General features: G+C 39.2%; 1 protein-coding gene across 1 annotated transcript in view; it reads right to left on the bottom strand.

Moving 5' to 3' along the window:
• The window catches only part of PLBD1 (phospholipase B domain containing 1), a 56,326-nt gene extending 32,253 nt beyond the window's left edge, over positions 1-24,073 (bottom strand). The window contains exons 1-2 of the mRNA XM_019744731.3: positions 23,578-24,073; positions 11,429-11,648 (exon numbers count right to left, since the gene is read on the bottom strand). Coding sequence (XP_019600290.2) covers positions 11,429-11,648; positions 23,578-23,698 — 341 coding nt within the window. The 5' untranslated portion in view covers positions 23,699-24,073. The remainder of the gene's footprint in view (positions 1-11,428; positions 11,649-23,577) is intronic.
• Positions 24,074-26,646: the final 2,573 nt, after the last annotated feature.

The raw sequence follows: 26,646 nt of genomic DNA on the forward strand, positions 1-26,646 counted from the left end.
ATGAGCCAAGAATAATATACCCAGCAAAGATATCCTTTAGATATGAAGGAGGAATAAAGACCTTCCCAGGCATACAGAAGCTGAGGGAATTTTCTAATACACGACCTGCACAACAAGAAATACTAAAAGAGGCTATTTGACCACCATCAACAGGGACAACTTGTGGCAACCAAAACATAAAAAGAGGGAGAGTAAAGGTCTGAACCAGAATATGGGAATGGAGAAAGTAAGCATGCTGAAGAAAATGTAATACTCTAAATATCAATCTTTCTTTTACATAAACTTAATGGTAACCACTCAAAAATAATCCAGAACTGAAATATATACTGTAATAAAAGAAGAAACAGAGGGAAACCTCATAGAATACCACCACGCAGAAATAATAGACAACAACAAAAAAGCAAAGAAACCATGGAGCACAATCTTACCAGAAAACTAAAGATAGAATAATAGGAAATCCTCACATGTCAATAATCACCCTAAATGTAAATGGACTGAACTCACCAATAAAAAGGCACAGAGTAGCAGATTGGATCAACCATATGCTGTCTCCAAGAGACACATCTTAGCTACAAGGACAAGCATAGACTCAAAGTGAAAGGGTAGAAATTGACACTCCAAGCAAATGGTACCCAGAGAAAATCAGGTGTAGCCATAATGATATCAGATGAAACAGACTTCAGGGTGATAAGATAACAAGAGACAAAGATGGACATTTCATAATGGTAAAGGGGACTATACAACAAGAAGACATAACAGTCATCAATATGTATGCCCCCAATCAGGGAGCACCGAAATATACCAAGCAACTACTAACAGAACTTAAGGGACAAATTGACCAAAACACAATTATACTAGGGGACCTAAATACATCATTGACAGCTATGGATAGATCATCCAAACAGAAAATAAATACGAAATAGCAGCCCTAAATGGCACATTAGATGAAATGGACATAATTGACATTTATAGAGCACTTCATCCTAAAACATCAGACTATATATTTTTTTCTAGTGTACGTGGAACATTCTCAAGGATAGACCACATATTGGGACATAAAACTAACCTCAGCAAATTTAAGATTGAAATCATACCAAGCATATTCTCTGATCACAAAGCTTTGAAATTGGATATCAACTGCAAAAAGAAAGCAGGAGAAAACACAAATACATGGAGATTAAACAACATACTTTGAAAGAACGACTGGGTCAAAGAAGAAATTAGAGGAGAGATCAAAAGATACATAGAAACAAATGACAATGAAAATACATCCTACCAAAATTTTTGGGATGCAGCAAAAGCAGTTTAAAGAGGGAAATTTATATCATTACAGGCCTGTCTCAAGAAACAAGAAAAATCCCAAATAAATAACCTCATGTTACAGCTTAAAGAACTAGAAAAAGAAGAACAAATGAAACCTAAGGTCAGCAGAAGGAAGGAAATACTAAAAATCAGAGCTGAACTAAATGAAATAGAGAACAAAAAGACAATAGAAAAAATTAATGTGACAAAGAGCTGGTTCTTTGAAAAGATTAATAAAATTGACAAACCCTTGGCTAGACTCACTAAGATAAAAAGAGAGAAGACACTAATCAACACAATCAGAAATGAAAAAGGGGAAGTTATCACGGACACCACAGAAATACAAAGGATCATCCAAGAATACTATGAAGGACTATATGCCACCAAATTCAATAACCTAGGAGAAATGGACAAGTTCTTAGAAACATATAGCCTTCCAAGGCTGAACCATGAAGAACTGGAAAATCTAAACAGACCGATCACCAGTAACGAAATTGAATCAGTCATCCAAAACCTTCCCAAAAGCAAAAGTCTGGGACCAGATGGCTTCACTAGTGAATTCTACCAAACCTTCAAAGAGGATCTAATACCAATCCTGCTGAAATGCTTCCAAAAAATTGAAGAAGAGACAGTGCTCCCTAACTCATTTTATGAGGCCAACATTACCCTGCTACCAAAACCTGGCAAGGACAACACAAAAAAAGAGAACTACAGACCAATATCTCTGATGAATACAGATGCAGAAATCCTAAACAAAATTCTAGCAAATGGAATGCAACAATGCATTAAAAAGATTATTCATCACGACCAAGTGGGGTTCATCCCCGGGGCACAAGGATGGTTCAACATATGCAAATCCATCAATGTGATACATCACATAAACAAAATAAAGGACAAAAATCATATGATTATATCAATTGATGCAGAAAAAGTATTTGACAAGAAACAACATCCATTTATGATTAAAACACTTAATAAAATAGGTATAGAAGGAAAATACCTTAACATAATAAAAGCCATATATGACAAACCCTCAGCTAATCTCATAATTAATGGTGAAAAACTGAAGCCCTTTGCTCTACGTTCAGGAACACGACAGGGCTGTCCCCTATCACCTCTGCTTTTCAACATAGTGTTGGAAGTCCTTGCCAGAGCAATCAGGCAAGAGAAAGAAATAAAAGGCATCCAAATTGGGAATGAAGAAGTTAAATTGTAACTCTGCAGTTGACATGATGCTGTATATAGAAAACCGTAAAGACTCCACCAAAAAGCTGTTAGAAACAATCAAGGAATACAGTAACGTGGCCTGTTACAAAATCAATGTACAAAAGTCCATTGCATTCCTACACACTAACAATGAAATCTCAGAAAAAGAAAAAAAAAATCCTTTTGCAATTACAACAAAAAGAATAAAATACCTAGGAATAAACTTAACCAAGGATGTGAAAGACCTATATGCTGAAAATTACAAGACATTTTAAAGAGAAATTGAAGAAGACACAAAGAAATGAAAACATATTCTGTGCTCATGGGTTGGAAGAATCAACATAGTTAAAATGGCCATATTACCCAAAGCAATATACAGATTTAATGCAATCCCCATCAAAATCCCAATGGCATTTAAAAAAAAAAAAGAACAAAAAATCATCAGGTTTGTTTGGAACCACAAAAGACCCCAAATAGCCAAAGCAATCTTAAGAAAAAAGAACAATGCTGGAGGTATCACATTCCCTGACTTTAGCTTGTACTACAGGGCCACAATAATCAAAACAGCATGGTATTGGCAGAAAAACAGACGTAGACCAACGGAATAGAATTGAGAACTCAGAAATAAAACTACATAAATATGGACAGATAATTTTGACAAAGAAGCAAAAAACATACAATGGAGAAAAGACAGCCTATTCAATAAATGGTGCTGGGAGAATTGGATAGCTACGTGCAAAAGAATGAAACTGGACTGCTATCTGTCACCATGTACCAAAATTAATTCAAAATGGATCAAAGACCTAGCATAAGACCTGACACAATAAACTGCATAGAAGAAAACGTAGGTACTAAACTTATGGAACTTGAGTTCAAAGAGCATTTCATGAATTTGACTCCAAAGGCAAGGGAAGTAAAAGCTAAAATAAATAAATAGGACTATATCAAACTTAAAAGTTTCTGCACAGCAGAAGAAACCATTGACAAAATAAAGAGGCAACCAACTGAATGGGAGAAGATTTTTGCAAACAGTGCCTCCGATAAGGGGCTAATATCCAAAATATAGAAGGAACTCATACAACTCAACAACAAAAAAACAAACAACCCAATTGAAAAATGGGCAGAGGACCTGAAGAGATGATTCTCCAAAGAGGACATACAAATGGCAAATAGACATATGAAAAAATGCTCAACATCACTAACAATCAGAGAAATGCAAATAAAAACCACGATGAGATATCACCTCACCCCAGTCAGAATGGCTATCATCAACAAGACAAATAGTAACAAGTGTTGGAGAGGCTGTGGAGAAAAAAGAACCCTCATACACTGTTGGTGGGAATGCAGACTGGTGAAGCCGCTATGGAAGGCAGTGTGGAGGTTCCTCAAAAAATTAAAAATAGAATTGCCGTATTACCCAGCAATCCCTCTCCTGGGTATCTACCCAAAAAATCTGAAAACATTTATCCATAATGACACGTGTGCTCCAATGTTCATTGCAGCTTTATTTACAGTGGCCAAGACATGGAAACAACCAAAACGTCGTTTGATAGATGAATGGATAAAGAAGTTGTGGTATATATACACAATGGAATACTATTCGGCAGTAAGAAAAGATGATATAGGACCATTTGTGACAACATGGATGGATCTTGAGAATATAATGATAAGCAAAATAAGTCAGAACAAAAAAGCAGAGAACCATATGATTTCACTGATATGTGGTATATAAACCAAAAACAAGACAAACAAATGAGAAACAAAAACTCATAGACACAGACAATAGTTTAGTGGTTACCAGAAGGTAAGGGGGTGAGAGGGTGGGATATGAGGGTAAGGGGGTTCAAATATATGGTGATGGAAGGAGAACTGACTCTGGGTGGTGAACACACAGTGGAATTTATAGATGATGTAATACAGAATTGTACACCTGAAATCTATGTAACTTTGCTAACAATTGTCACCCCAATAAACTTTAATTAAAAAAAAGAAAGAAAAACAGGAAAACAGAAAAAGTTGAGAACCATATGACTTCATTCATATGTGGGTTATAAAACTGAAAGCAACAAACGAACAAGAAAAATAAACAAACAAAAAGTCATAGACACAGACAACAGTTTAGTGGTTACCAGAAGGTAAGGGGGGAGGGGAGATGGTAGAAGAGGGTAAAAGGGGTCAAATATATGATGAAGGAGAACTAATATGTATATATATATATATATATATATATATATATATATATATTTATTTATTTATTTATTTCTATATATATATAGGAGAACAAATATATACAAATGAGAACTAACTTTGGATGGTGAACACAAAATGTGATATATAGATGATATATTATAGAAATATACACTTGAAACCTATAGAATTTTACTAACCAATGTTATCCCAATAAATTTAATAAAATTTTTTTAAAATTCTATTAATTTTTTTTTTTTAATTTCACAATCAAATTTTATTAACTTCTTTGTTTAATGCACATCTGTGGGCGGTGAAACATTTTTTTTTTCAGGGCTTTATATTGGGGAACAGTGTGTATGTCCAGGACTTTTTTTCCAAGTCAAGTTGTTGTCCCTTTAATCTTAGTTGTGGAGGGTGCCGTTCAGCTTCAAGTAGTTGTCGTTTCAGTCTTAGTTGTGGAGGACGCAGCTCAGCTCCAGGTCCAGTTGCCATTGCTAGTTGCAGGGGGCGCAGCCCACCGTCCCTTGCGGAGTCGAAGAATCAAACCAGCAACCTTGTGGTAGAGAGCCCACTGGCTCATGTGGAAATCGAACCCGCGGCCTTCGGAGTTAGGAGCACAGAGCTCCAACTGCTTGAGCCACCGGGCCAGCCTGAAAGATTTTTATTTGTATAATCTGAAAATGTCCTTTCTTGCCCTTGCTCTTGGGTGATTTAAATGGTTATAAAATTCTAGTTACTTTTCCTCAGTACTTTTAATGTATTACCTTCCTGTCTTCTGGCTCTACTGCTGCTGATGAGAAGTATGCTGTCAGTCTAGCTGAGACCCCTTGGTAGTCAATATCTTTGCTTTCTGATAGCTTTTAAGATTATTCTCTTTATCCTCAATTTTCTATAGTTTCACCCATTATCTTGTAACAATTTGATAGACTGTGTCTTCCAACTAAGGACTCAGGTCTTTTTCAATTTTGACATTTTCAACTATTACCTTGTCAACTATTGCTTATCTCCAATTCCCTTCAGCTTCTTTTTCTGAAACTCCTAATAGACATACATTGGGTTTCTCAAACTCCTCTATTAACAGCTCTCATTATTTTTACTCATTTGTCTCTTTGGGCAGCATATTTTGTAAATCACTCAATACTAATTTCAGATTCAGAATATTTTCTCTGTGTCTAGTCCAGGGTTTACCCATTTACTGATATTTTTAAGAATTAATTTCCATAATTTTTATTTCTAACATTCAAAAACAGGTTCTTTTTAAATATTTGCATATCTTCTTATTCCTTTTTGTTACATAAATTCTTCAAGTTTTCCTTCTTTTATACTTAGAGTACCATAAGCATGTTTAGTCTTTGTTAAACCATTCCATAAAATCAATCTGGAGTATATTCATGATATTATTATTGATTTTGTTGACTATTTTTCTTAGCATTCTATTGTGTATTTTGGAATTTTGGTGTATAGGCATTTTCATTTATTTATTTCTCTCTCTCCTCTCATTTTCCTCTAATTGCTTCCATCAGACTCGCTGAGAAGTAGGTCTTAAAGTAGCTTTAGGGGACTTCTTTCCTATGGAATGCTGTAGCTATATGTGTAATTGGACCAGCACGTGGATGATTTGATTCTTGGTTGCTGGCCCTACCCCCCTTCCCCAAGCTCATGGTTTCGTATAAATCTGTAGGCTAGGATGCCCATCAACAGAGGTTATTCTGTGGCTGCCTAGTTTACAGTCAAAAGCAGCCTTGACTCGGCTCACCCAGAGCACTGAGACCTTCGCCTGCTTCAGGCCAAGAGCCCAGCATATCCATTCTCCATCACTTTGTTTTCTGTTCCATTTTGTGTTCAAGAGATATTTCATCTTGTTTGGGAGCCCAACTATATTATTACGATGCTCTCTTTCTATATATTTCTATATCTATTATTTGCTGTAAGCTTGGAGCAAAATCAGTCAAATTGTGAACCCCCTTCCACTCTCTAAGTTTGCCTAAAGTCCTAGTTCTGATTTTCATTTGATGCTTATAAGGAGGTCAGCATTGTAAGCATGAAGTGACTCAGATTCCAAAATTGGGAATTTGGCTCCCTGTACTTTGGAACTTTAGATATCCTTTATGTCGTACAGCAGGTCGTCGAATAACGTCATTTCCTTTAACGTCATTTTGTTATGATATTGATGAGATGCAGTAGGAACTTACCTCCTGTTTATATCAGTTAACCTTTGGTCAAACTGGTTTCTTTATAAGTCATTTCACTGCAGTTGCAAGACAATGTTAAGTGAGAACTTAATGTAGTTTCCAGAATAGAAACTGATAAAATGAGAATAGTTTTTATTGCCAGTTAGATAAACAACAAGAAAATCCTTTGAACTCTTAATTTATGGTCCTTGAATTCAATAAACTTCACTTCATGAGAGTTTCTCCTTCAAATGATTTGCAAATTTTTTAAAAAATTGAATGATCGCATTTAACTTTTGTTTATATATCTTTCATGCTGCCACATCTATTCTACTATCAAGTTGGTCACTTTTCCCTTTTCACCACTCTAAAACTGACGAAGAGAGTAGCAATAGATAGGTATGTGGGTGACAAGACAGGACTCTCTGCCCTGGCTTCACACTTCAGAGGAATGAAATGCAGAAGCTGCAGGTGAGTTTAATGACTTGATTTAGTAACTCAGGGAGACAACAACCCTACAGTTTCTCACTCTAAGACTGTGTAGGGAGGTAGAGATGGCTGCCTGGAATGTGGGCTCATGAGCCAAATGTTTTCTTGTGCAGCCTGGGGTGAAATAAGTGGATACTAGGAGCTCATGGGGGCAGAGGACTTAACATTTGCAGTGAATATTGCGATCTCAGGTAGCACTGATTATACAGCTGGAGACCATGGTAGGTTCATCAGATGTCAGACGGGGCTACACCCAAGCCAAGACTCAATGAAATTGTTACACATTGGTGAATGCCAGAGAAAGACACAGGACAACCACTGATTAAACATCTCCCCTCCCTCCAAGCAGCCTCAGTAACACAGATCCATTCTAGGAAAAAGTGGAACATTCTGAATTTACTTAGCTGAAATGATATTTTGTTTCTATAGGAATGACTATGGTAAATTTTCTAACCATCGGGATAGATGGGCTCTTAAAATTAAAATGATGTATATGAAAATAAATTTCTATTTCTTGGAAAAAAATAATTTGTGGGCTATTGACTTAACAAAGCTCACTCAGGTAAGGAAACAATAAATTGATACTTTTTACCCAGTCTCCATCACTGAACCCTGCCTAGATCCATCCAGAATTCCAGATCCCCTCAATTTTTCAGTGTATTTCAAAATAGGGCAGTATTCCTCAACTGGAGTGATGTTTCCCTCCAGGGGCATTTGGCAATGTCTGGAGACATTTTGGGTTGTCACACTAAGGGATAAGGTGCAACTGGCATCTAGTGGGTAAAGGTCAGGGGTGCTGCTAAACATCTTACAATACACAGGGCAGCCCCACAACAAAGAAGACTTCAACCCAAAATGTCAATAGTGCCAAGGTTGAGAAACCCTGAAACAAGGAAACACTAATCTTGACTTGTGGGTGATCCCTGAGGATGTCCTCATAATAGTAGACAAGACAGATGGAGACGTGGGAGGTAACTGGACTAGAATTATTGAAATGTTTTCTTTCTTTGATGGAGACTAGATTTTTCAATTCTGACATTCAGAGCAGGGGAAGAGAAACTTCTACCTTGAGATCCGAAGTGGAGGCCTCAAATGACCCTACTCCATTCAGGGGCCCTGAGGAATACAGTCAGTTGCGGGCTCCTCAGGTTGAGGCCCTTCTCTGATCCCTGGGCTCGGGATCCTACATTTTTGTGTGCTGACAGTAAATTGTAACAGTTAAAAGTACAGGCATCGAATACTGAGGAAAGCTTGACTCTACTACTTGTAGGTTGTACGACCACAAGCAAGATTGCTAATTTCTCCACATTTCCGAATTCTTATCAAACAGAGCCAACACTAGTGTCCATGTCATGGATGTGATAGATTTAGTTTCAGCTCCTGTGGTGCATAAAATCGGTAAATTTCCTCCTGAGCAGGCCAAAACTTGGTTCACCTTTACATCTGTCACATGCATTCGTATGTGAGAATCATGAAGACACCTTGTCCTGAATCTCTTTGCATTATGTAATACCCCCATCACTTAGCACTTGTCATCTGCTGTCTCCTACCGTTTTCTACTTGTTTTGACTTCAGACCTCAACTGTTTTGACTTTTGAGGTCAGATACCATCTTGGGCTCCTTTAGTATTTCCCACAGTGATTAATCCATTTGAGAGAGAGAGAGATTGAGAGAGAGAGAGAGAGAGAGAGAGAGAGAGAGAGAGAGAGAGAGAGAGAGCGCGCGAGTAAACTCGGAAGCTAGATAGCTTGGTTTCCAATCCTGGCTCCTGCTTACTAGTTTTGTGACTTTCAACTAGTTACTTAACTTCCCTGTGCCTATTTCACATCAATAATATGGGGATAATAGTGGTACATACCTCATAGTATTGTTGTGAATTAAATAATTTAACATATGTAAACTGCTTTGAACAGTGTCTGGTACATTTTAAATGCTATACAATTGCTATGTAAGTATCATCATCATCATCATCCAGGTAATTATAAGTTGATGGGTCATTTGATATTTTTGAGGGTGAGATTGTGTCTTACTTATCTTTGCTTTGCCCATAACCTTGATCTGGAGGCATATTCGGATTCTAACATCAAAAGGGGCAAGTTGGGGGGTGTGGAGGAGATTCTTGAGATATTTCTTGGCAGTAGGCCTAAGCCAAAAAAGGTACCACCTTTGACTACTTTCTCTACTTGTGCCATAATCTTGCTATAACATCTTTTCATCATAGTTTTAGTAACCATTGTGTCAACATATTAATTTAAAATGAGTCCTCTTTGAAGAATGTACTCAGGAACTACCACTCCCCACTACCTTTCTCCCTGTCACCAGAGCTTGGCACCTGTAGTGCAGCAAGTGTTTGTTGCACTGAATTGACTCACTCTAACTGGGTAATTCCAGAGGAGGTCATATTTCAGCAGCTGCTTCAGCAACACAAGAGTCAGCCACTTTATTAAAAACTAGAGCAGACCAGGTCCCCACACCCTCATCACCATTCTTTCCAGAAAGGTTTCATGACTCATTTTATTAAAAATCAACCCATGACTATTTAGAAGCTTTAACATCATTAGTGAAACATCAGAGACTCTGAATTCGCAGCTCTTAGGGAGCCACTCCATAGAGTTAAAAACAAAGGAAGAAGCTCCACTGGGCCAAGGTTGCCAGACAGTGCATTGCATGGAAATATGTACCTCACATTCTGCTTCATCTCTAATAAAACTGGAACAACCACAAGATTCAATTAAACCTAATAAGCATGTAATTAAGTAACTGCTGGGGGCAAAAGCACTGTGCCAAGGGTCTGGGGTATACAAAGATGAATAAGATAAAGGACTCCATCCTCAAGGCACTAACAGATGGTGCAAGGGAGAGATGGAGCTCCAATTCAGTGGGAATGGAATCAGAAAAAGCTTCCTCAAGAAGATAACATCTGAGATTGGGTCTAGGAGTTTGAGCAATATTTCATCTAATATATTTACTTATAGTCACACAACCTCAGTCCAAATTATTTCTCCAAATTTGCAACTCAATTTAAATAATACAATCAAATGAGTGGATACAAAAGTGGATAAACATTTTGAGTGCAAGATGAAAAGTTCAGATGTTTACATGTACAATACAGTTGTAGACATGTTCTTAAAACCTTATTCCATTTATAGAGTTTTATACATCTCTGAATAGTGTACTATATGAAAGAGACTTGTAAAATTTGGTATAAAAATAAAAACAGGAATTTCTAGTTTAAATTAAAAAAATGTAAAAAAAACCCAGCCAGAACCCAATAATTAGTCATTCAACATCTGATATTATCTTCAGAATGCAGAAACAGATTAAGATCTGTACTGTACTTACTATGACTAAGGCAATAACAATGAGAAACAGTTTGGTTAAACTGCACTCGACAATCTAGGTCACAAAGAAAAAAAGAAAGAAAGACAATTCATCATGACATTTTATATCAAAGGAAGGATGAGGCTTGATTAAATGGATTGCAACTTTCTTTACCTTAAAGAGCTTTTCTCTAAAAAGAATGGGTCCTGATTGCATTATCATTAACTACATTTTTGTTATTTTTATTAGACAAGGCAAGGACACAAGAATCAAGCCACAATGGAACTGGAAGGAATATTTGTATTAGACATTAAAATTTAAATCTAAAAATCTCTTTACCTACTTGAAAGTATTGTTTTAAGACTGCTGAAAATAAATGCTCTGACATTTTTAATTAATCTTCGCAGTTTTGTGGTTCTCAAAGAGTCACTCCACCTGTCCTTTGCTTTCTACCAGACCATAAATGACTCGTAGGATGAAACGGCTTAGCTGACTCTTAAAATAGTTTCAGGAGAAGGAAAAATTTTAAAAGGTGAGAGCCATGAGAATTGAATAGTGCCACAATTGGGGGTTTTGTTCCTTCTAGGCAGGTATTGGTTATAAGTACAAACGTAATTCTGATAATGTTTCTATCCTATGAGAAGAAGCTCAGCTACAAATGTACAATTCCAGGAAGACCAGGGCCATTGCTGAACAAAGAAAGAGACAGAGGTTGCCTGATATTTCTCCACCATGACTGGGGTACTTACGGGGCAGTGAGGTAACCCTCCAGATAGCCGGCCACAAACATGATGACCTCATTGCTCAGGGCCTGTGACCCATACCCCGCCTTGATCTCCAGGATGCCCCAGCCTGTGGTGTTCATAGAGTTATTGTAAAAGCCATAGGCATCCCCGTTCTTGTCCAGTACGTTTTTGACATGTACTGTCTTTTCAGTGGGCATCCAGTACGCAGTTGCATAGACGACTCCTGGAAGAAAAGGAAATAATGATAGGATGCCACTGAACTGCTTTGCTGTTGCATTTTTCTATGTAACCAACAATTCTAACACATTTTCTTTTAAAGAGCTTCATTCTATTTGAATTGGGAAATCTGCCACTATATTTTCTCTTTGTTGCAAATGGGGAAAAACCAGAGTCTGGATCAAAGGGAAAAGCCCATAGGAAAAAAAAACCAGTTAAAGTAGGGGCGGAGTTAGAGCATCACAGAGGTGGGTCTAAGAGCTCCATCCTTAGAGATGGGATTCTGGGCAAGGCCAGAGCTGGAGACCCTGCCCATTTCTTCATTCAGCCAAAGATAGGGTTCACGTCCCTGGTCAGCAACGCCTTCCATTTCTTTCAGCAGTTGAGCCAAAGCATCCATATTCTCTGGCTCCTTAGCCTATCTCTCCTGCTTAATTCTTCACATGTGACATTAGAGTCCTATTTTGCAGATAAAATAGAAACTGTCGCCTGTGACGCCGTCAAGTTCTTGATAACTTTGTGAATTCATCCTCACAAATCCTGTACCCAGGCCTCCCTTCTTGTTCACCTCAATCCCTCTACCCATGCTCTGGATCCCACCCCTCTCACTTTTGTTAGGAATTTGGTTCCATCCTATATCTTCTTGATCCTGTACGCTAAAGCTCTCTCTCTGCACTGGCTCTTTCCTCTTTAGTGAATTCATACGTTCCACTGTTTCACAACTAAAAGTAAAACAACTACAGCATCTCTCTTTTCTGGATCCTGTGAGCAGATTTGGCTACTACTGGAACCTCTCATTCCCATCATAAAATTATTACAATTTTTATAGAGCACGCTGTGTTAGGGATTATCCAAGGTGCTGGTGAGAGAGCTGTCACAATGACTGGCACGGTCCCAGACCTCATCCGCTCCCCTTCCTCATTTTCATCACTTAGTGGCAGGCTGGCATCTATCTCCACCATGCTTCCAGCGCTGCTCTGGCTGGGTCGCTAATGACATCCTTGAATCCCAATTTCACGTGAACATCTGAAAGTGTTTGACCACTTAGTCTTTTTTTTTTGGGGGTGGTGGAATATAAAGCTCTTTTTAATTATTAAAGTGTAGTTGACATACAATATTATATTAGTTTCAGGTGTACAACATAGTGATCGGACATTTATATACTTTACGAAGTGACTACCATGAGCAGTCTAGTAACCATCTGTTAACATACAAAGTTATTATGATAGCAACTGTACTCCTTATACCGTATATTACATCCTAATGACGTATTTATGTTACAACAATAAGTTTGTACCTCTTAATCCCCTTCACTTTTTTGCCCACCCCCCACTGACCAAACCTCTGACAACTATCAGTTTGTTTTCTGTATCTGTGAGTCTGTTTTGTTTGTTGATTTGTTTAATTTTTGAGATTCCACATAAAAATGAGATGATACAGTATTTGTCTTTCTCTGACTTATTTCACTTAGCATAATACCCTCTAGGTCCATCCAAGTTTCAAATGGCAATATTTCGTTTTTTTTTATGACTGAGTAATATTCTATTGTGTTACACACACACACACACACACACACACACATACACACACACCCCACATCTTCTTTATCTGTCAGTGGACACCTAGGTTGCTTCCATATAATGGCTATTGTAAATAATGCTGCAATGAACATAGGGGTGCATATATCTTTTCAAATTAGTGTTTTTGTTTTCTTAGGTCAAATGCCCAGAGCTGAAATTGGTAAATCACAGTTCTGTCTTTATTTTTTTATTTTTCCAGACTGTTTTTTTAGAGGATCCTGCCAGTTTACAATCCTACCAACAGTGCACAAGTTTTCCTTTTTTTCCACATTCTCACCAACACTTGTTGTTTCTTGTTTTTTTTGGTGACCACTTATTCTTAAAACTGTTTCCTCCCATGCATTTGGGACAACACTCTCTTCTGAATCTGCCCCTCCTTTGCCTGTCTTTTTCCTCATTCTCCCCAGGGGTTCCTCTTTATCTTGTAGACCTAACAACACATTTGATAACAACATCTGGGTGATTCTATAAACATTAGAAATTAAAAAACAAAACTCATATTCTCTCCCAACCCATCCTCCATCTTCTGCTATCTCTGTGATCTTTCAGACAGAAACCCAAGTCCATGCAGGCCTTCTCTTTCTCTCCCCCCCTCTCTCTCCCTCGCATAACTCATATTTAAGCAAAACCTTCATATCTCTCCCATCAGTCTCTACCTCTTTACCTCTGCATTTCTATGCTACTTTGGATATCACAGCTAACCTTAGCTTTACGGGTCTTTTTCAAAGTCGCTCTGACCTTTAATCTATTCTTCAAGCTTTGCCTGAGTGACCTTTCAAAAATGCAAGACTGATTTCTTTACTTGACTACCAAAAATCTTCAATGGATTCTATTTCCTAGAAATAAAATTTTTCAGTTTATACTATCAGCTTTCATGATCAGGTTTCTGCCCCCCTCTCCAGCTTCATCCACAAACCCATGCACTTTGTGATCTGGAAACCATTACATACTGCTCTCCAACCTGCCATGAGCTGGTCCAATCCCTCAGACTTTGCATATTTGGCTTCCTCTGCCTGAGAGTTTCTTTCTTGTTAATCACCTACCAATCTCAAAATTGCTGTTTAAAACTCAGGAAACAGCACCCCTTTTGAAGCAGCTGACTTCCTCTACAAGCTCAATGTACCTTGTATGTACATCTTCTTTAGGTCTTACTGCTTTGTACTGTAATTTACATGTCTGCCCCTGCTCCTAGCCTATGAAATTCTGAGGCCAAAGAATGTTTCCTCATCATTAGGTATAGAGCCTAGCCCATAACAGATACTCAATAAATATTTGTGAAAGGAAGGGGGACTTAGGAAGAGAGACAAAAAACAGAAAAAAGAAATGGAGAAAGGAAACAGTATATAATACATTTGTTTCTCTCCCTCAGAAACCATGGCACAGCTGCTCAGGTTAAAAACAAACTTAACATTCAGGTCATCAAAGAGATGGGAGGAGGTCAAAATGACTCTCAGTTTCTAGGGTGAGACTCAGCAGATGAATGTTGTATCACTCACAGAGAGGGAGCAGATAGGGAGGTAGGGAACAGGTCTGGGAAAGAATGTGAGTTAAGTTTTGGACATACTGAGTTTCTAGTGGTTAAGATACTAGAAATTCTAGCTCAGGTTAAATATTTATATAGGGTTATCTGTTGTCCACATTCAAAACTGACTCAACATTTTATTTTTTTTGATGCAAAGATTATCTATCAAATAAAGTACTAAAAGTATAATCTTAACCCTCAAGCATCATGACCATAATGGAGGACTTCCTTTAAAAATGGTGAAGTGGAAGTAATAACATTGATTGTTATATAGGTAGGTGCAGAATACTTTGTCAACAGACTCCTGATGACTAACAATAGTCTAATTGTTAATAAAACCAACTGGCCGCAATTTGACAGTTGAGGACAGTATCCATAGAAACTTCCTTTCTTTTCTTCCCTAGTACAATAAATACATATGTTCTCCAAATTGATTTTGGATCACAAAAGCCATGACCTTTGCCCTTCCCCAACCTTTCTCACATGTCCTCTTCCACCCTCACCTCCCATGAGTCTTGTAGGGAAATGAGAAAGCATGGCTGACTAAAAAGCTGCAGCACAAGTGCTACGGCAGGGGTGAGGTCATAAACAGGAACTGTAAAAGAAAGCGGGATGGTAAGACTTGTCAGTCCCTTTTTCAGTTCTATCCACATAGCATGATTTCAGCTTTGTTCCTTCTCCAAAATGTTGGCATTTCTCATCCAGCATCCTGGCTTTCCTTTTCCATTCCAGGAGCCCCTTTTCCTATAAACTTGGCTTGCTCTCAATCTAAACACGCAAGGGCTATATTTTTACTGTTCCTGTTACTACCTTATTTCCTGACCACAGATAATAAACTTCTGCAAATCTGTGCTTTTCTGACACTAGTGTCCTCTGTGCATAAAAAATCTTTACCCAATCATCAAGAGAATTCAATAAAAATTTACTGCTAACAAGCTGACCAATTTAGCAGGTTTTGAAAATTAAGCCAAAATCTGAGTTTCTTGATCCACCCCTAATTGATTTTCTACATTCCTCAATGTTTTCTCCACATATCATCTTTTTCTTTTTTGTTGTTGTTGTTTTTTGTACCACGCTATTTTTTTTTTAAATCCTTTAATAGCTTTTAAGCCATTCTAATTTTTTTTTTTTTATCTCAATGTTGGGAGGCAGATGGTGTGAAAAGCATAATAGTGAAAAGGTAGAAAAATATTTTATAATTCTAATCCTAACCTAGCTTTATACAAATTCTGTGAAGGCAGGGATCTTTTCTACTTACCACAGCATATTCTGGGATCACTGTACCCAGCACAAGAACGTTTCTGTGATGAATCTAGTTTAATTGTGGGTGTTCTTGAAATGAAAGTGACATTTATCAGAACATTCACAGAAGTTAGTCTAAAATAACTCACTCAAGTCAATTATGTCCTCAAGCTCAGGTAGTAGCCTAGAGGATGGTTCAGATGCCCAAGGGGCAAGTGCCATGTGTTGATATTTTCTCTGAGTTGTGAAAATGAAAAATAGCATTTAAATATTTTTAACAGCAACACTCTCAAAAGCAATGCACATGATAAATATTTGTTGGGTAAATGAGAATGTTACTTTATAAAAACAGAGTTTTTTTCTTCTATAAACTTAAGATGGAAGAAATCCAATCTTTTAAAATTAATTGTATTTACTTGTATATTCTAATATTTTCTATGTGTTAATTGTTTTCAGTTGAAAAAATTCCTAACCCTGTCTTAGAATTTGTAAAATAGTCATAGAGTGACCTAAATCACTCTCTCCCATATTTGGAACCTAATTTTCCTAATACCTCATTTATGAAACAGTAAGTGGTTTTCAACCCTGAGCAATACAATTTTGGCTAATATATTCAGTAAGTTAGAGACAGAAAGAAACATGAAAGAGCAGAAGCAGAATATGTGAGAGAAAACATTACAAAATTAAGATTGCAACTTACTCTATTCAGATTGAATTTAGCTAATAGTTCACTTACTCTGATCCTTAGATTGCTTTTTTCTTTTAGGTCCACTGAGCATACACAGTCTCTCAGGATCTCTCTCTGTGTGTACCTTGACATTGCACTTCCCTTCTTTGAAAGGGTTCTCAATAAATTAATATCTAGTTTTTGATTTGCTTTGATTATAAGAGTCACTAAAAAAAAATAACTGATTCATGAATAAACAGCCTCCGTGCAACAAAATTATAAGTAGGTGTTTCAGTTCTCACTCCTAACAGAAGTCGGAACCTGGGGCTCTTGCTAAAAGGAGGATTATTTTGGGAAGTGCTCCCAGTGAACAGGAATGGGGAACTGGGAAAGTGAAACAAAGGAGGGAAAGCTAATTAAAGGGTGCATTCATTCTGAGATGGTCCGAGGAGGTGTGCAGAATAAGCCTCTGAAGACCCCATCCCGAGGATAGAAGAGGGAGTATTCATCAACACGCTCCCACTCTGCAGAGGTCAAAGGCTGTCCTACAACGTTTTGAATCCCTCACTCCTAGGTTTGCATGTGCTCCAGTACTAAATGGTTATGATTTCAGAGAAGCTCTGAGTCAGAAAGCAAGGTATTCCTGCAATGTGGCTGAGTTAAGGTGCCCCAGGTTATACCTGCATGAAGCTAGAATAAAAAGCAGGTGAAAGAATGTGAGGTGGGATGTGTAACGTGCCTGATACATTAGGTATATAGAAAGGGAGATAGCTTATTAAAAGTAGCTTCTAAGCAACAAAACATTCGTGCAGAACAATGCTGAGGACTTTCTTGAATCTGGAATGATCCCTTTCCTTTATCCCCTGGAAACCAATCTATTCTTTACTGCCACCTTAATTCAGAGTGCTTGCCAAAAGTCCTACCAACGGATAGTCAACTTTGCCCCATTCTGATTTGGCTCTCTTAGTTCCCTCCTCATCTAGATTTCTCTTTAGCTATGTGTGTTTGTATGTATTTGGTCCAATAAATTTAATCACAAGCTCCTTGAGAATCAGGAGAAGTAGCCATTGTATTGACTCCCTTGGGCCTAACACAATGCTTTATTGATTCATAATTCATTAATGTGGCTGCCTAAATCCCAAATTTTCCCACTAGCGGAAGGTCACACTTAGAGGCTGATTTGTATCAAGTCTATAGTATATTAATCATTGATTTCTAATTGTGAATTCAAATTTTGGTATCTTAGGTTTGCAAATGCTGGTTTGAATGACTCTATACTAACTCATGTTGGAATTGTCACTGCATTTGCAAGGCTAACTAACAATTTTCAGAACAAGCCTGTACCTTTCAATCAAGAAACTTTCACAATTTGCCACTGGAAGATTATAATATGATATCTGTTGTTTGTACTTTCACAGAATTTCAAGTTTTGGTAAAGTCTCCTCATAGTTTCACTACTTCTTATTAGTTTCATTTTTTACCGCATTGAGTAAATTCCTGTTTTGCAGCAGTACACTACATAATAACATTATTAATATATTTTTGAGCCACAATTTAAAGTTAACTTTCAAAAGATTGTGAAATATAAGTTAGGAGCGACTGGAACCTACTCCATTTAAAAAAAAAAAAGCTTAAATGCATTAAAAAAAAAAGTTAAAATATTGAACAAAATAAATCCTTTGAGATTCATTCCATTATTGGTGCCACTACCTCATTTGCTATAATAGCTCAACAGGTTATGCGTTATACGTAATTTGGAATCCAACAAAACAAAAGATAACAGGTGACAAAAGTAAAAATAATGTCTAAAGAAGCATGAAAGCAAAAATTTCTGTTCTGTATGTTAGAACAAAGTTCCAAGATGAAGTTCATGTGATTCATAGTTCATATATTATGAAAAATAAATAACCATGAAAAAGCTTTTTTAATGTTCTATCTCAGTTTTCTTTTTAATTTTCTTCTGGAGAAAATTTTTTATCTTTGCTATCAGAATCACATTTCCAGAAGGACCAGGAAACAAAGTTTAATAGTAGAGATAAATGGGCACTTCTCCCAGAAGTTATTCTGGAACTTATACTGTAAAACATTGTAATAAACAACCTGATACAGGGAAAGCACAGGAAAATGTTCTAGTTTACAGAGAGCACTGGCTTCTTTTGGGTCTGAAACACCACAACAATGGGATGAGCTGCAGGAAGACTTAGCAAAGCTCAGAAAGACAGAAAAGAGTTGGGAAGTTCTAAAGCAGCCATGGTTAATAAAATTTCACTTAGGAAAAAGTAATCAAGGTGATTTCAGTCACAGCTATAACCCAGGAAAGCGACCAAGGACACTGCTCACTGTTTTCTGAAACAGCTGCTTAATATGTGTATCCCAAATCCCCTAAATGTTGAGCCATGATTAAGGAAAACCAGGCTTGTACAACAAACCCTACTTGTATAAGAAGTTATTACTTCACAGCACATACATGATCATTTGCAATCCTGGTTACCTTATCAAGAGCTCCATGATGCCTTTTCAGAGAAAAGCAACTCCAATGGCCAACAGCCACTCAATTACAACAGCCACTCAATTACAGTCATGCACCATTTAACGATGGGGAAACATTCCATCGTTAAGTGATTCATTATTTTGCCAACATCATAGAGTGCACTTACATAACCTAGATGGTATATATAGCCTACTACACTGCTAGGCTATGTGCTGATAAAAGTGAACTGATATCTTAAGATGCTTAACCATAGAGCTGGAAGGACTATGGGTGGAGCTGGGCCCCTTGTTAACTCTCTAGTCCTGACTTCCTGTTGAACTTTGTGGTAACTTCCCAGGAAGGGATGCAAATAAAGGGGGAAGCCATGTTGGTCTCAGGGCTTTTTCCATGTGGGCGTCTGGTTGGGACATTGGCTGGCAAGTATGCTGACAAGTATGCGAACACACACTCCTTGGTGGCTTTGTTTCTTTTCCTGAATAAACCATTCTTTTGGTGGGTTACTTGGAGAATTATTTGGCCAGTAAACAGTACGATAGCCTATTGCTCTGTAGGGTAGAAAAAATAATTTTTCCCTCTACCCTTCTGGGTTTTTGACTGAGACATCCCAGAAATAAAGTCAGGAGAAAACAGGAGAAAAACAAATAAAAGTCTAATAACATGTGTGCCTCCTCTATACATGGGAGAGATCCAGGAAAACTGAGTAACTCACCAAAATGGCTGAAGCCACCTTAAATACCATCTTCAGCTGAAGACAAAAGATGTTGAGGGTAGGAGAGTCAGTTATGAAACGTTACCAGGAAAAGTACAAGAAACGAGTAAGGTCATAATGCAGATTTAAGTTGTTGCCTTCCACACTGATAAGAGTTTCGGGAGATAAGGTCATCCGCCTCTTCCTGGGACAGTAAGGGAGACACTCCTACAAATGGAGATTTCTCTTACAAATAAAAATGGCTTTTGGAAAAGTTAACTTCTACTTGGTTTTCAGAGCTTCTCCCATGTCTGCTGTTCCTTAAAATTAACCAGCCTAAAATAATCCTTATGCCAAACAGACATTTTTGGTTGACAAATCATGTTCCTCTATAGCTTCTAGGCTACAAACCTGTATAGCATATTATAGTACTGAATATTGTAGGCAATTGTAACATAATAGTAAATATCTGTGTAATGGGTTGTGCTATGAGGTTATGATGGCTATTCTATCACTAGGCAATAGTTTTTCAGCTCCATTACAATGTATGAGATCACCATTGTATATGTGGTTCACCATTGACCGAAATTTTATGCAGGGCATGACTGTATATAGCCGCTACTGTTTGCCAGGCACTGTTTCTCACAACCACTTTATGAGCTAGATACTATTATAATACCCATTTTACAGATGAGGAAATTGAGGCACAGAGAGATTAGATAAGTTACTGAAGGTTACATAGTAAACATTGGAGCTAGGATTCAAATACAGGAAGTCTGGCTCCACAGTTTGTTTCTGGAATTCCATACCACCTCTCTAAGACTATACTTCCAAAAATGAAGAACAGCCACAGAATGAACATATGGAGCACTTCAAGTGAATTTTGAAATAAGAATGCCCTCAGAGTTAAAGGGTCCATTGTTTGTGACTGGCCTCAACCAAAGATCTGCTAAGTCACCTTGAGGAGACTGAATGATTCCCAAGACAGTAAATTCCTCGACAACCACATAAAGGTACTAGCCTATCTAGAGAGGCAATCATTAGTCTCAAGTGGGCACTGGTGAACCATAGAATCCCAGAAAAGACAGTGTCCCAGAGTCAGGTGCTAGCTGTGCCAGGCGAGCACTATCATGGAGGAGTACCCACCCATAGGCTGATTGGTGTCCAGTCCCACTGAGAAGCAGATGAATCAGACCTCCATCCTGAGAATCCCTCATGTTATCTATCCCATGTAGTTTGATTACAAGAACATGCCTGGAGCAGGCTACACAAATATTTAGTCTGCTAAAAATTAACAATTGGTATTTTGGTGAATAGACTTGTGTGTTTATCAGGGCGAATCAACTTCCTTGTATCTGATCAGCTCTGAAGCACTGGAAAGAATGAATTTCTGGAGTCTAGCCCTGCAAGTCTGAAGTCCGGATTTGGAACCAGTTTTACTAAGGTTTATGCCATCTTATGAGTCTCTTGGCAATCAACCCATCCCTTTTCCTACTGACAACGTGACTTTACTATACATACGGCTTAGGAAAATTATACAAGACATCCTAAAACAAATATACGGGGTTTTTCAGTCTGGAAAGATAAAGGCAATGCTATTATATGTCTGAAGTCTTTAATAGTTTGAAAGCTATGGCGAGGAGGAACGTGCAACTGTTTGTCAATTTTTAGAATAATGAAAGGACAAAATAATCTTTAAAAATTAAAGAAGTCGGGTGGCCGGATGGCTCAGTTGTTTAAAGTGTGAGCTCTGGATGACAGGGTTGCCAGTTTGATTCCCATATGGGCCTGTGGGCTGTGCCCTTCATAACTAAATTGAGGGACAATGAATGACTGGGAGCTGATGGGCCCTTGAGAAACACTGTTCCCCAATATTCCCCAATAAAAAAAGTTTTAAAAAAATTTAAAAAGTTGTTTATGAATAAATAGGTGCACATTAGTGGATATAAAATTCACTCCAGGGGCATGTAGTGTTTTTGGTTACTCGCTAAATTCTCTGAGCTGGGCACTTAAGAGAAAACATGAAAAGCAAGCAATGGCCAACACCCTTCAGTTGCCTTCAGTTGTTGGCAGTCTCAGTTGTTGGTAGAAGGCTAAGACAAAGTGCCAAAAGTTGTACTGGAAAACAGGTTAATATGGGTGGAACAAAGGAAACAGAGATCACATCTTTTGAAACAGTCAGCATGGGCATTACCAGCTGTCCGCGGACGCCATGATAAGAAGTCTTTCTGGATTGCTGGGCACAGTGCTGTCAGGATCCCTTGTAGCAGAAATGCCCTCACTCTCTGCCTTGGCTCCCAACCCACCTGGCATGGAGTCTGCTTGTTTATTTATTGAGCGAACTCAGTTTAAGAAGCAGTTTCTTGCCAGGTAATAGTGTAGCTTCTTGAATAAACAGTGTCCCATCTTCAGAAAAACAATGTCTCCTCCTTACTGCTCAAGCTACCCCCTCCATCTACAGGTACATTTAAAACAATCCCCAAAATCCAAAAGAAGAACCTGAAAAGGAGAAGAGTTTCAGCGGACATTCCAGATACAAAAGCCCTTCCTATTTCTGGGGCACTCTAGCCTGTCCCAGGTAAGTCTGAATGAGCAGTCTCCCTGGGCTAAAATGTGGCACCAATGCCATCTCCATAGTCCAAGCAAGAAACAGAATGTGCAGGTAAATCGAGAGTCAGGAGCCTGGGGGTGCATCACTTCTGATGCGAGAAGCCAAGGCAGGGTAAGAGACTGGAAGAATTTAATAGTAGTAAGTGGGGGAGTTGTGGAAGCAAAGGTCTTGAAATCTGGTAACTACACATACTTGATGGAAGGTGGTGTAACAAGAATCGGTGCACTTATCTTGGAAGGGGTATGCTCGCCTTAACTCCACCCTATTTTTACACAAGGTCAGAACAGGAAATGGATTATGAAAGAAAACAAATTTAGTCCTATCTTAATATTACTTTTGACGTCTTTCAAGTTTCTTTAGTTAATGTTGATTTCATTCATTGGGAAGGAGAGTGACAAATTCAAGGGTTCCCCCCCCCAAAGGATATAGATTAAGTGTCAATATCTGTAGGGGATAAAACTTATTTTACTACAAGGAGAGTAGTTAAGTAAATGCCCTTTAAGCATTTCAGCTCTGCCTTCATCTGTTGTGTATCTTTATGTAAATTATTGGATTTCTCTCAATTTAAAATTTTCTCATCTGTAGATGGGGATAATAATCCTATTTAGAATTATAATGAGCATTGTATGAAAAAGTACAACTCCCTTTAGCACACTGCCTGGCACATATCAAGCTGACAATACCAGTCTGCACTTCTTATCATTTTAAGCCAGTCATTGACAGTTAAGGGGAAAAAATGCAACTCAGAATTATACCTCCCTATGATGTGAGTAAATATATTTAGATGTCCTTTGGCTGGCGCTTTGAGGACCAGCCGAGGCTCAGCAAGCCGAATCGTGCATGAGCGAACCAATTTGCCTGCTAAGAATTGTGGCCAACACTTTTTAAGTTCTCAGGAGCACAACCATGCCTTCTCAGGGGCTGTGCCCGAGCCACAGCAGGGCTGGAGCGAGCCTGGCCAATCCACTCGCAGAAGCGCGTTCCTTAGCGCCCACCCAGAAGCCCGACACCCTCTGAAAGTAAACTTGGCGGGACCCGGGGCTCGGTGGGAGCGCACCGAGCGGCTGCAGGCGCAGCGGGCGCGGGCGGGAGGGCGGACGGCGAGGGGCCTTTGCACCGGGCGCGCTCTGCTCACCTGCCAGGCTCCGCGGCACGGCAGCTGCCAAGAGCAGCAGCAGCAGCAACTCCGGCGGGAGCCGCGGGGCCGACGGCGCGGGCAGCCTGAGGCGGCGCCCGTCCAGGCTGCGACCGATCATCGCTCTGCGGCCGTGACCTCGGCTCAGCTGGACCAGGCGTCCGCGGTGGCCGGCCGGCGGTGGCAGCTGTTGGAAGACCGGCTCTTGTGCTGGCAGCAGGACGTCTCGTCTCAGAGCTTGAGGCGTCCTTAACTTTCCTCTTGCATTAGCCCTGCTTATTTGGGGCTTTTGGTGGCGAGGAAGCCTCACGTGGCCTTGGGAACAACCTTCGCCCTGCTGGGCCCCAGTCTGGGAAAGGCGGGTCCTTTCTGATCCTCTAGCGCCCTGTGGGCAGGGCTGGGAAAGTTTCCTAGCTGCACTTCTGGGATCTGCCGAGGTTACGCGCCACTTTCTCTGCACACTTCCGGCAGTTTTGCAGCCCAAGGTTGTAACAAATCAGTTCACACCAACACCACTAGTCTTTGACTCCAGAGCCGGCCATTCCTCTGTAGCGGTGGGGATGGGGCACCCTGAGCAATGGGAAAATGCATGCCCCTGACTACACACAGCTCTGATTCTTTGTCATTCTGGAGAGGTCTTCACAGGTCCATTATCTCTCAGGGTTTAGTGCCCCTCCATCCCAGGCTATCTAACCTAAATCCATTTGCTGCAGCTCAGGACTTTTGATTCCTTACTTTTGTCTTCATTGGCTGGAGCCTCCACTGGAAAGTGATTCAGACAGGGCTGAAACTACATATATCCCTGAGCCTCCATGAAGTCCCCATTTCTGTACAGGGTCAGTTGAAAGTGACATTGTGAAGTAGGCAAAATTATGCCTTGGGTGACATTGTGAAGTTGGCAGAGGGTGCCCTGGGTGACATTGTGAAGTAGGCAAAAGGCATTTTATTCATTCAATAAGCATTTATGGAGCTCATCTTGTGGGCCAGGTACCAGTGATTTTATGAACAGCATGCCCTACCACAGACGAGAAGGGACAAAGCCATATAAATACACAGGTACTCAGAACTTGTCGTTAGTGCTGTAATAGAACTATGCTGAAGGTACGGTAAGGGAACCCAGGACCAGACAAGCCACCACACAGCTGGGGGCCTAGGCACCCATTCTTCTCTCTTAGTCTTTCTTCTAAGCTTAACTGAAGAGTTAAGGAGAGAAGGGAAAGGGGGACAAGAGTTATCTATCCTAGGGCGGGAAATATAATTGTTAGAAAAGACACAGAACAATTACATCAAATCTCTGCAAATTGTGAAACACAAATCCTGAGTCATAATTTTTGGTTGATGACAGCACATATCATAGTACCTGGATGATAATATTATTTAATGAAGGAAGGAATTAAGGACACTGTAAGAACCACATTTTTCTTCAAGTTAGAAAATAAAAGTGAAGGAAAATTATGAACATTTCAGTTGTGCTATGTTGGGAAGAGAAATATGTTAGGCCATCCAAGGAAGTTGTTGCACCCTGAATATTTTAATCATGCTACCCTCTACCACCCTCTTTCACCTTATTAACCCTTCCAATCCCAGGAGCCAACAGTTCAGATTAGATTATATAGATAAAAATGCCTGGTGCGAGCTACAAGACACTGATTCATCTATTATTTAGTCATCAAATATTCGTTGACGTCCATGTTCCAGGCATAGAGCAGTAAACAAGATGGACAAAGTCGTCGTCCTCACAGAGCTAGCATTCTAGTGGGGGAAGCAAATCATACATATAAACAAATTCACTGGATCAGGGTTTCTCAACCTCAGCATTGTGACATTTTGGCTCATACAATTCTTTGTTATTGGCCGGGGGTGGGGGGTGGGGGGGGTCGCTGTCCTATGCATCCCCTGGCCTTGGTCCTCTGGATACCCATATGACTCTTGCCCCCCAAGTTGTGACTATTATTGATAACATCTTCAGACATTGCCAGATATTCCCCTAGGGGGCAAAATTACCCTCCGTTGGAATCACTGAATTAGATGGTGATAAAACTTGCCTTCTTTAAATTGTGCACGGTTTGTATATCTGGGACAGAAATGAGCAACAAAACTTATACCAAAGCTGAGGGGCGGAGGACCAAAGAAGATGTTGACTGTGAAATATTTTTATTACTTCTGTAATAGACATGTGTGGTTTGGGGCTGCTTACCATCCACTACCCTCTTCCTCGTACCAATTTTTCATGAATCAGGATTCCACTGGTTTAGAAGTTTCAGTGATCAAGGGAGAAGGTATGTTTCCATCAAGAGACACAATAATAATTTCACTGAATTGGAGTCTGAAATTGCTGCCTGGTCTTTATTGGGTTCCTCTGAAAAAAAATAATGGGCAAGAATAGGATTATAGTGTCAGTTAGAATGATGGAATGGAATCAACACTGCTCCAGCTGGAAAAAGGAGCAGTAGAAGGAGCTCAGAGGAGTCCCTTGTATCAACGTGTTCTTTAAATGGTTAACAAAAGTGATGTCACCTCACCTAGGCAGCACCACAGGGACTCAGGCTCCACACCCCAAGGGGCAAAGAACCCCGACAAGCTGAAATGCTGGCCCCAAAGCAAGGGGAACATGGAAAGAACGGGGAGAAGAAAAGTCATGCATATCTATAGCCACGTGACCAGTTGTAGAAACAGAGACAGTAGCCTCTATCTTTCCTTACTGTAACATATATAGTAAATTAAAAAATTTTACAGTTCCAGAATGAAATATATAGCATGTAAATTTGTTTCTTTTCCAAAAGGTGTAATTAGCATTCAAACACTTCTCCACTGATAGTAAAAATTTTAAGGTTACTCAGTCTCATTTGGGCTAAATCCTTAGCATCCTTTGCTTCCTCCTTACTTTTCCTCTTTTCCTTGAGGTTAATCGCAGTTTCAGAGGGCTTATGCATTGACCTGGTATTGGACAAGGGACATCTATTCTGTGTCACCCTCTTGGCTTTGGCCTCCACTATCTCTTCTGGTCATCATGGTAGTGTGCAGAAATCTACTGTTGACACCTGCAGCTCTTGGCCTCAGGTCTAGATT

Source organism: Rhinolophus sinicus, chromosome 1 (assembly GCF_057876585.1).
Source record: "Rhinolophus sinicus isolate RSI-liver-muscle chromosome 1, RSI-T2T, whole genome shotgun sequence".
Classification (NCBI taxonomy): domain Eukaryota; kingdom Metazoa; phylum Chordata; class Mammalia; order Chiroptera; family Rhinolophidae; genus Rhinolophus; species Rhinolophus sinicus.